General features: G+C 30.0%; 2 protein-coding genes across 3 annotated transcripts in view; both read right to left on the bottom strand.

The window, feature by feature from the left end:
• Positions 1-12,064, bottom strand: part of l(1)G0020 (RNA cytidine acetyltransferase l(1)G0020) — a 46,781-nt gene that overhangs the window by 21,635 nt on the left and 13,082 nt on the right. The gene's annotated exons all lie outside the window — the stretch shown is intronic.
• LOC145318304 (uncharacterized) lies at positions 1,100-10,372 on the bottom strand. Its single transcript, XM_080159641.1, has 11 exons — positions 10,296-10,372; positions 9,804-9,981; positions 9,545-9,718; positions 9,173-9,246; positions 8,808-8,907; positions 7,895-8,159; positions 6,915-7,165; positions 5,234-5,324; positions 4,721-4,808; positions 3,458-3,519; positions 1,100-1,169 (listed from the first exon to the last, which is right to left on the bottom strand). The coding sequence occupies exons 2-11, from the start codon at positions 9,817-9,819 to the stop codon at positions 1,100-1,102; spliced, it is 1,191 nt and encodes a 396-aa protein (XP_080015767.1). The 5' UTR covers positions 9,820-9,981; positions 10,296-10,372.

Raw genomic sequence — 12,064 nt, 5'->3', positions numbered from 1 at the left:
AGTAAAAAATATTTGAATAAAAAATGGCGGCGGTACCGCCGCTCCCGCCGTCCACCGCCATTTTCCGCAGCCGCCGCCAAAATTTTTTTTATTGCATTTCTCGCCGAATTAGGCAATTTGGAATCATTTGAGACCATGTTATTTTTTTCAAAAATTTTTCTCCTTATAACCAACCCTGCAGGGGGACTCAGTCATTTTTTTCAAATTCTCGTTTATTAAGGTATATCTTAAATTCAGTGCCTCTCCTAAGCTTTTAAAGATATTGAAACAAAATCTTTTGAGGTAGATCAGCAAAAAAATATTTGAATAAAAAATGGCGGCGATACCGCCGCTCCCGCCATCCACCGCCATTTTCCGCCGCCCACAGGAGGGCTTGTAAGGGGAAAAATTTTTGAAAAAAATAATATGGTCTCAAATGATTCCAAATTGCCTAATTCGGCGAGAAATGCAATAAAAAGTCCCCCAGCAGGGTTGGTTATAAGGGGAAAAATTTTTGAAAAAAATAACATGGTCTCAAATGATTCCAAATTGCCTAATTCGGCGAGAAATGAAATAAAAAAAATTTTGGCGGCGGCGGCGGAAAATGACGGTGGACGGCGGGAGCGGCGGTATCGCCGCCATTTTTTATTCAAATATTTTTTACTGATCTACCTCAAAAGGTTTTGTCTCAATATCTTTAAAAGCTTAGGAGAGGCACTGAATTTAAGATATACCTTGATAAACGAGTCCCCCCGCAGGGTTGGTTATAAGGGGAAAAATTTTTGAAAAAAATAACATGGTCTCAAATGATTCCAAATTGCCTAATTCGGCGAGAAATGCAATAAAAATTTTTTTTTGGCGGCGGCGGAAAATGGCGGCGAACGGCGGACCCGCCGCCGTTTTTTTTTGAAAGATACCTCTAGTTGGGGTAATTAGTGACCCAGCCCAAAAGATTTCACCCAATTATCTCTAAAACTAAGGGAGTAGCACCCAAAATAAAATTGCTGGTATGTCGTGGCACGAGTCACCACATTTCCCCCCCCCCCTTTTTGATTTATCTACATTGTCCTATTTGAGATCGTATTTAACAAAGTTAATTTATTACTGAAGTTAAAAATAATTAAGAGAACTTTCCTGGTTGAGCAATTATAAATCCTAATGTTAAATCAACATATTCATAATCTTCAGATCTGATTAAAATTATAAATGATATTTTATCTTTGAGCTTGCACACAATGTAACCTATTGTGCATAGATAATTCCCCAGTCCCCTTATGTTAAAAATAAAAGAAAATAAGGGGGTTGGTTAATGGGTAGTGCCCAGGGTTTCGGATCCGCATTGATTTTATGCGGATCCGGATCTGGATCCTCAAATTTTGGTCAGTGCGGATCCGGATCCGGATCCGGATGCGGATCCGGATCCTACTGGATCCGGATCCGGATCTTTGACAATAAAAATAAAATCACCAAATTTTTCAAAAAAATTTTATTCTTTAATTCGAAGTCAAAAATACTTTTAATTTTCAAGTCTGAACCTAAACCTTAAAGATTGGCTCTCATCAAGAGAATGTCTGAGATTTTATATAAATTTAGGTAGATTTTTCCATTTTTTCCGCATTTTTTGGAGTCTAAGGATCCGCATTTTTTTGCGGATCCGGATCCGGATCCTTGGACTCAAAAATATGCGGATCCTTGCGGATCCGGATCCGGATCCAGATCCGGATCCGAAACCCTGGTAGTGCCACAGGGTTAGGGCCCCCAACAGGAGTTGGGCATAGGAAGAAAACACTAACCTTACTTAAAATTAATTATTTAATTCAGTTTATAGAATAGTTAAAATTAAATAAAGTAAATTATGCAGGTTAAGATTCTATTTTTGTTGGAATGCAGAAATTAAAGCAGTGGTAAATCGATCTCTAGTTATTAGAAATATTAATATGATATTAGCAAGAAAATTGGGCCAATAAAACATATTAAACTAATATCATTTTCATATACAGAGCAAAGTATATATAATAAGAAGTTAGTTATAAGAATGGATTACTTAAAAGGGAACAGCTAAAAAGTGAAAGAAAATTACAATTTCTAAACTACAGTCTCAAAAGAGATTCTATTATCATAGTTTTGAACCATGAAAGGCACATTGGGGTTGTTTCACGAATTTAGATTAGGTAATAGAAGTTTCTTCATAGCAATAACATAACATTCTTGCTTCAATCTATTGTAAATAATAAGTAAAGAAGCTTTCCTTATACACAATACTCCAACTGTGTATCTAACTATAAAATATGTTGATAGCATAAATATTGAGTATATTACTAAATAATTAGAGCAAAAATAAGTACAGAGAGAATATAACATTTCTTTCCCAATACACAATAGTCCAACTGTGTATCTAACTATAAAATATGTTGATAGCATAAATATTGTGTAGATTACTAAATGATTAGAGCAAACAGTGGAAGATGGATCAGAGAGAGAATAGATGCCTTGGCAAACATGTTTATTTACACGGACAGGGAGAGAGCCCAGAAAGATATTTTAGTGCCTCTAACTTGTCCGCCAGTAAAAATGATCATCTTATGTAACAATCTTATTTTCAAATGGCATAAAAGAAGTGTGAGGATGTTGATTTTAGATTTCTAAATGAATTAAGTCTCATTTGGTTACATATGCCAAATTGGAAAATGCCCCTCCCTTACATCTTTTAACCAATAAATGTCTCTATGTACAGTTAGCTTTTTTAGTCAAATTAGTTTTTCTTTAAGTGTAATATCCCTGAAAATGTTTAATTAGTGGTGTAGAGGAAATATTTCCTATATTGCATTTAAGGTTTGCTAATAGGAGGGAAAAGTAACACTACATTATTATCAGAGATATATAGATAAAAGACAAAAAAGTCTGTAAATGAAAAAAGATAATTCTCATAAAATTTAATGAACGCAATTAAGTGGGAAAACATTCTTTAATACTTTTGGTTTAATGGAAAAATTAGGTATTATATTCAAAAGACGTAAATTTGTAAGTTTCTTTTAAAACAAATGAAATTATGTTAAAAGCAAAAATGCCTAGACTTTATGTACAATTTCACATAATCTACCAATATAATATATATAAATAGAAAGAAAGGGAGAGTTGGTATAAGAAATCAAAGCTTCTCTTGGCACCGAACAATGTTTATGATTCATTGTTGGAAATGCACACACACACACGCACAAACAAACACAAAATTAAATAGATAACTATTAAACTGTACACAATTTTTAGTTCGCATCTAGTCTAAAAGTAGGGTTCTTTGTTCGTCAAACAGTTTGTCGTTCATTAGATGTCTTACAACAGAATCACAGAAATTTTTCTCTGTAAACACTTTTTTCGCTTTTACAAAATAACTGTATTTCAGTTAGTTTTGCGCTATCCATGTACAAACTTCTATATTTAAGAACTATTTTCTTAATTGAATTAATATCATTTAAATTGCCTAGAAGAGGCTAAAGATTCATGATGAGGAAGTTGCTGGTGTTGCTTTTTTCTTCTTAGTCTGTTCACAATTAATATGTATATATTTGTATTTTGCTGGAATTATTTCTATTAATATGCATGCTACATCCCACTATTGTCTTCTGGTGTGCTATCACTCCCACATATTGTAATTTTCTAAAAATTCTCATAGGACTAAAGAAGACTGAATGTTTAATGACGACAGTGGATGGCTGTTTGTGCTGTAGTGTGCTATTCTATTAGGTAGTTTTATAATATTAAAAATTTTGCATAAGTGAAGGCACACCTTATTTTCTATTCTTTGACACAGTTCTCTTGAGTTAAATAAAGGTTTTTGGAGAGTTACAAAAATCTCATGAAAAAAGTTCAATCTTATTTTAAAGTTAAAGACCTTATTGGCTTATGTCATTTTACCAGTTATATTGAAATTATTTACATTATTATGTGAAATATTTTAACTGTTTTTGCACTTTGGCCGAATACTGTGTTATCTTAATATCCCCCCCCCCCCAAAAAAAAAACCTATATATGATCAGAGTTACGTGAAATATAATTTTTCAGTTTAAATTGAAATTAATATACATTATACTTTGTTTGAATAAAGAAATAAAATAAAGATCCTGTACTTTAATAAAAACAGAATAAAATAATGTTAATTTAATTGCTTTATTAGCAGAACAATTAATTAGACTAATTAACCTTCATGATCATGAATATAAGAAAAAGAATACCTAGTAAATTGAATCATTAATTTAAAATATCAACATTAGTTTTTTTTGTTTACATACAGGCATAGTGCAAGAGAATTTAAAATGAAAGTGGCTTAGTTACAGAAAAATAATCAAAGAAAAATTTCCTAATATATAGATCTCAATAAAAACACAATTAATATAGCTCAAATTTTCATATGATTGGACTAAACAATAAACATTAAACAAGGACATACTTTTCACTCCAGGTTTTTTATATCTATTTTCATTTCTACTTCTTTTTTTGGCACTTATGGGACAATTCCTAATCGTTTTGCAATCATTTGTATATTATCTTTAAAACACCCAAAATTAGATTTAAGCAGTTTTAAAATTTTGTTATTTTGTTAATAAATACACAAATATCACTCTACAAAGGTTATTTCCTTTTACTTGTGTCTTTTTAATCAGTCGTGTATAATAATGATGTTTGAAGAATTATTCATCTTTTTACCTATCCTTTTAGCCTAGAGCAAATATACAAAAAGATTCCTTGCTGGTTGTGTCCAGGCGCCGATGCACAGATATGATGAGGTATTTGGATTCTCCTGACACTCACGAGAAAATTCAATCTCATTTCTCCTAACAAATCACAATATCATGACGGCGGTTGTACAACTTTTGTGCAAATAATAAAATGCAGAAAAGTTATGTCAAGTATCCAGTAAAAACTTTTAACTTGTTGTTTAAATTTAGAAATAGTTCAAAATATTGGACATGTGGTGACTATCCATTGTTTAAATTCAGACCAGTGGCGTGTATAGGATTTGATACTTCCCTTAAACCAAAATCGAGTAAGGTGAGTTTTAGAGGTAATAAAAAAATCTGAGGGTTGTTACCTATGTTTTGCTAGGTTTATGTCCACGTCAAACCCCCAACAAAATTAATATAATCAAGGGTTCTAAGAACACTTCTGATTGAGTCTGTATCTTTGAACATAAAAAAATTGTTTAAAACCACCTTAATTATTAATAAATCTCTATTCCTTAACTTGACCAATTTATTACCTCTTACAAGCAAATGCTAGTCGATGAAACCAGAACTGGTTACACATGTCTGAATTTCCAGCAATGTACAGTGAGGACAGGTTATGAAGCCCTTCAGCAAAAATATTACATAATTACAATAGAATTTTTCTACCAAAGCTTGGATTAGCATATTACATAACTGAAATTTCCCCTAGTTAAAATCGTACTGTAAAAACTATATACTTTAAGTCTTTAAATTAGGGATCTAAAGGGATAAGACAATGGCCGATAAATTAATGTATATCCCCAATGATGATACACATCGTTACCCCTTTGGTAAATTACAGTTAGTGATTGAAATGTTTAGACACTCAACTTGTCAACCAATCAAACTTCTATAAAAATCCAAGTTGTGGAACCAATGAATAAGAAAAAGTTATTATAACACTTTTGACTAGTGTAATAAACAGACCAATGTCCCCTCCATCGATGCTTAAAATAAATATTTTTTTTATAAATAGCGGAAAAGACAACACAGGTAAAATTTTGTTTGATCAGGTTCTTGAATAAAATTAAACTAAAGAAGTTGTATCAACTTTTTTTTTTATAGCTAGCCGGTTCTTTTAGTAAGTAGTAGATGTAAAATTTTTCATAGAATTCAAATATGCAATCGGTTTTTTTGTAGACCTCTTATTTTTTAAGTAATTTAAGTTTTTAAAAAAAATAATTAAGTCGGTTTTAAGGTACTAAAACGCAACAAAATAAAAGAAGAAAATGGTCAGTAAGAACAAAAATAGTAAGATCTTTAATTTGACACCTTACTTTTAAAATTCTGTTGAGTAATTATTGAAAAAATCTATTTTTTTAACCTCGGTATAATAAAAACTTTAGACCTAAATATTTTCTCAAACAGACATAAAAAACATGGGTTCATATATACCATTAGAATCAGAAAAATATTACGAATCCATTGTAAGCAAAATTGAAAAAAATTAAAAAATTAAAAAATTACAGAAATGGCCAATTATTTTTTTTGTTCAGACAACACTATTGTCTTCCCTTTTTTACCCCCTCTTTACCCCCTTCCCATTTTTATACTCAATTGAAGAATTAAGACGTTGCCTGTACAACATAATATGATATTTTCATATAATTCCTTTTATTGTAGTTTATATACTATATTGTAAACTTTTTTTTTCAATTTTGCTTACAATGGATTCGTAATATTTTTCTGATTCTAATGGTATATATGAACCCATATTTTTTTATTTGTGAAATAATAAAATTAAGTTCAAAGTTTTTATTCTCGTGGGTTTAAAAAAATCGATTTTTTCAATAATTACCTGACAGAATTGAAGAAGTAAGGTGTCAAATTAAAGATCTTACTATTTTTGTTCATAATGACCATTTTCTTTCTTTTTTTTGTTGCATTTTAGTACCTTAAAATCGACTTAATTTTTTTTTTTTTAAACTTAAATTACTTAAAAAATAAGAGGTCTACAAAAAAACCGATTGCATATCTGAATTCTATGAAAAATTTTACATCTACTACTTACTAAAAGAACCGGCTAGCTATAAAAAAAATAGTTGATACACCTTCTTTAAAAGAAAAGCTTATCATTATAATTGTCGATTTAAGTAAAAGCAAATTTGCATAGAGGTTTTTTCAATACTTTTAAATTCAATATAATAAGAAAAAAATAAAAGAATGTAATTATGCCTAGAAGAGGGCAGGCAGAGGAAACTGGATTGTCTTTGACAAGAGTGATTATTTTGTTATGTTTCCGATATGAATAAGATCCTGTTTCAACAGTATGCTTGTAACTGCCAACAGCTGTGGAATGAAAATTTGATTGAGCACAGGCGGCTAGCCTTACCAGTGTTTCATCACCCTCCTCTATCTCAACAATGTTCTCTGATCTCTTGGTAAATACTGTACACTTGTACAGGCTTTCACAGTTGGTTACAGTTCTTCAATAGCAAGATCTTTAATGTCTATTTGTATTCCTTACCATCTTTATCAAATTTACTTATGTGATTTAAGTGATAACTAGAATTATGATTAACTGACTTGTTTGGCAAACATATGAATGGATGAACTAAACAATAACTAGAATATTATGTTAAGTTAACCAAAGCAGCCAAAAATGCCTTTTATACAGAAAAAACATGCAACAAACCTACTTACTAAGTATTTATAGTAATTGTAAGTACTATTTAATCACACATGTAAGGGGGAAGGCGGATGTGCCACTTTTTGAAACCAAAAGTCAACAAAGGAACTCATCTAAAAAAAGAGTTACAGGTCTGAGATTTTGCATGGCAGTTGCTTTATAGGGGTACAATATGGAACTGTGAAGAAACAGCGGCGCAACCGCCGAAAACCGGCGTTTCCCGCCGATTTTTTTTTTGCCTTTTCTCGGCGGTTTTCGGTGGTTGCGCCGCCGTTTCTTTACAGTTCCATATTGTACCCCTATTAAGCAACTGCCATGCAAAATCTCAGACCTGTAACTCTTTTTTTAGTTGAGTTCCTTTGACTTTTAGTTTTGGTTTCAAAAAGTGGCACATCCGCCTCCCCCCTTTAAACAAAGGTCGTGAGAAATATCTCCCTAACTCTTTTTGTAAAGGAAAATAATAGAAAAATGAAAAATATTACAAAATCAAACATCAAAATATCAAAGTACATATGAAAGATCAAACCTAGAGATAACTTTAACAGACATTTCAGTCTCATCAACAATTTCAACACAAACTTCTTTGGATAACAACTTCTCACTTTTGTCAAAAAATGAAAAGTTTCTGATCTCAATAAGTGGACTGTGTGGTGAAAAATTGTACATGAATTTGTGATCTAATGTATAATATGTTCTAGGATCTGTTAGCCAGGTAGGAAATGAACACTCTGATGAATAGGCAGGTGAAGTTAGGTTGTAGGTTATAGATCCAAATGAATGGGAACTTAAACCTAAAGAAAATTATAAAGTCTTTATATTACTAACTTAATTGAATATCATATCATATAAAATAAAAATAAGTACAAAGAATTTATGTTCTTAAACCAATATACTAGGTTTACATTTATTATAGTTATAACGATTAAAAAAAAAGTTTTAAAATGATTTTAGATCAAAAAAACTTTGAAATTATAAGCATTGTTTGATGAAATATCATAAAATGTTTTGTTAAGTTCAAACTGTTATTTCAATAGCTTTGACTCAAAAGTATATTGTTTCGATGAAAAATATATGTTTAGAAAAAGGGTAATATTATTAACAGTTTAATTAATGTACTTTAGCAATATACAGCATTTGATGATTTTTTGGCATGTTATTTTATTTTGTCCTTTGAACAAAACAAAACATTTGATGATAATGCGTCAAAACATACTTAACAGTTATCTTTTATATAAAGTGAAACCTTATTTTTTATTAATCGATATAACTGTATTAAACATAAACCTAGTAAATCCACTAAAAAATACTAAGGTTCAATGCTGGAAGGTGTTAGAATCACTTGGTCTTGTTTGTGCATAGTCCCCTTCATTAGAACGCATTTAAGAGTTTTGATTTTATTGTATGAATATTTCCTTGTGTAATTATTTTCAAACAATAACCTTGACATGATGGACCTTCTGATTGCAATAATAAATATCCATTTGTAGTATTTTTCAACAGAAAACATCTTATTCTCTCCTCATCTCTAATCCTATTTCTGATAATGGAAATCATTTAGTATGTAATAATATGCAATATTGTTGTAATTTTATCCTTAACTACAAATAGATAAGTAATACTTGTATTAGTTTCATCCAAATTAAATTATCTATTTTACTTCTTGACCTATATAGGATAATATATTCTTTTCCTATTATATTTGAATATGTTATTATAGATACATAGCTAAAAAAATATTTCAAAAAAAAAGAAAGCTGTGTTAAGATTTATTTCTTTACAAATAATTGATAATGATATGATTCCTATGATCCCAGGTTGCCAAGAGAAATGTCTGTCCAGTGTCAGTTACCCAAACAGCTTTACATGTCATAATCTCATCTTCAATAGAATAACAATTAATTTCCTTAGACTTAAAATAGACAAAAGTTAGGCTTAATTTTAAAAATGCACTATTTTAGGGAATTATTTATCCTAATAAATTATTTAGAGGGTGGTTAACTTGTAATAAATCAAGACCCATATTTTAAAGATTTATTCAATGGTATCTGCAAATCTTGGAATCTGTATATTTCATAATCTTGAATGTTTTAAAAAACACCACATAAAAACTATAACCCTCCTTAATAATTTTAGCACTTCTAATAATTTGAAATAAAAGGTTGATAAAATTCCTTGCCTTTGCTGATTGAGAAATAATCTTCTTGACATGACTGGAAGCTGAACATGAGCTGTGAATCCTGGAGGCATTGTGACACCTCTGACTGGGGACTTCGACAACCTCCCAGACCACCTCTCAGAGTGTAAGAGAAGTCAAGAGGTCCAACAAATGGGCACTCTGTGTCAGGTCCATCTTGAAATTTTAAATGTAAATTTTAAACATTGATTTATTTTTAGGTATATCTTAGCTTTCATGTAAAATCTTGAAATTAAAATACCTAATTTGACAAGCATATGTTTCTTGTCATCTGAACTTGTAATGCATTGATTAACTTCATCCAAAGAGTAGAAGATACAACCACCAGCTTGAAACTCAAGCACATTGGGGTGAGGGTGGTCCACTTGTATACATCTGGGACACTGCTCTATCTCATGTTGAACAATGTATGTTCCAGACTACACATTGTAAAAAAAGGGAATATTCATGTTGGATTCATGTGTAGTTAGGTGTTTTAAGGATATTATTAAAATTTAAATTCTACATTACTTCTTTTTTAATTTTATGACAGTTAATAAACTAAAGTCAAATTATTTATTTAGTATCAAAGCTACTCTGTATCTCAATTAATAGGTCCATATATCCATTAGTAAATGTATTTTCAGTCTATAATTTTTACTAAAGATAAGTACTAAAAGTGCCTAAATAGTTTTCTCCATTTAATAAAAATTGGAGAAGCCAATGTTTTTATGTGATCTTTTTGAATGGATACCTGACTCTTGATGCATGAACCATATGATCCAAATCTATTCTCAGTAATGTTAAACCTTTTCAGTCAAAGATTCCTTTCAAACATTTCAAATGTGGAATTGAAAATTAGGATAAGAGATGAGAGGGGGGTGGTTGAAATTGAAAGGTACACAAAGTTTTGAAAGATTGTTAAAGTGAAGAGAATTCTTTTCCTTGATCTGTGACCACTGAAAAGATAAAATGTTTCAAGTAACTGACCTGACAGAGTTTTTATAAAGTTTAGAAATCAATGAATTTTTGTTAACACACTTAGAATCTAACATACCAAAATTTCTGTATTTTAAGGCATTATTTGAAAATAACTAATGAATTAAATTCAAAATAATTTACTTGAATAGCTTAAATATATAAACAGTTTTGATTGAATCACTTTTATCATTTTATAAAAAAAATTATTTTGATTTCAAAAATAAAATGAATTAGGTAGTTTTTATGTATTTTAGTCATTACCTAAGAAACCAGGAGCCAATCCAATCCTCTGGAAATTTGCAAACTAAGAAAATAAAACATTGACCATCTTAACTGTATTCAATAATAATTTTTTAAAATATTAAATTGAAGGAGGTCTTAAGAATACCTGAGCAGATTTCATGACACAGCAGTAACGTTAAAATTATCAATCGCATCTTAACCTACATTCTTTAAAGGATTTACAAATATATTAAAATATCATAACTTTACATATGGAGAAAACAATTAACACTAAAATGTGAATAAGTGAACTGTTCAATTTATAGAGAAATTAAACACAATTTTGAATCAACTTGCTAAAGCAATATAATGATAGTAATTTAGTATTATTTCAAAATAAACTTATTATAAGTAAGCTAAAAGGTTAAAAATGTCTAAATAATAAATCTATGTTTATTAATCACATTGTTAATTTTGGCATATTTGATAAGAAATCAAAACCTTTAGCATTATTATTAAGTTGAGAATTTTCTAACCATATAAAATTATTTGAATAAACTATAAGCAGAGTAATGTATGTGAATATTGATACATTAGTTTAATGCATACAAATTTGAGAATGTGTATATTTAGTAATGAAATTGTAAATGCTACATATTTGCTTACAAATGTAAAATCTATTGTGTCTCACAAATGAGGCAAACAAGAAGCAAGGGAGTAAGAGAGTATGCAGCTACGATCATTCATTTGTTGAATATAATTATAAAACAAATAAAATTATTTAGAATAACATTTGGCTAAGTCCATAAAGGCAAAAATACTTAGGAATAATTTCATTAAGTTGTTTTTAGCTTAAGAATGATAATATACTCTGCCTAATAATTAACTTTTAACAATTCAAAAAGACTAGATACATACACACCAAAATGTTGGGTGTTATGCCACTATTTGTTGAATGTAAACTGCAGACTTTATTCCGACAATATCCTGAGAGAAAATGAGTCTGTGAGTTGGGTATACTATTTCTAGAGGCCAAACCAGGCAGTACTATTGTACTCTCCCCATCTTTACAAATCTTACTCTCAATCTCACACTCTCATTTAATACAATCAAAACATTATGTTATATCAACAATGTAGACCAATTAAGCTTTAATTTACCATTTAACAGTTTTAAACAATATACAAATTTGCTTAAATGCTAACTAAGTTTTTCATTGGACTTTTTGGTGCTGTTTAATGTTTTGATAACATTAAAGGACATTCTTTTGAAATCCAAGCGCTTGTACCTAAATATATTTCTCAATTGAGACAATGTTAC

The sequence above is a fragment of the Acartia tonsa genome, chromosome 1, assembly GCF_053477335.1.
Source record: "Acartia tonsa isolate MP-2025a chromosome 1, ASM5347733v1, whole genome shotgun sequence".
NCBI lineage: Eukaryota > Metazoa > Arthropoda > Copepoda > Calanoida > Acartiidae > Acartia > Acartia tonsa.
Note: the sequence above shows the minus strand (reverse complement) of the source record. Positions and strands in the feature narration are given on the sequence as shown.

What these genes read in the sequence shown, in the direction of transcription:
- LOC145318304 (XM_080159641.1), bottom strand. An exon ending in TCTTGGCAACCTGGGATCAT is followed by an intron (nt 8,908 to 9,172) that starts AGGAATCATATC and finishes ATTTCCATTATC; the next exon opens with AGAAATAGGATTAGAGATGA. An exon ending in AGAAGGTCCATCATGTCAAG is followed by an intron (nt 8,160 to 8,807) that starts GTTATTGTTTGA and finishes AATTTTCTTTAG; the next exon opens with GTTTAAGTTCCCATTCATTT.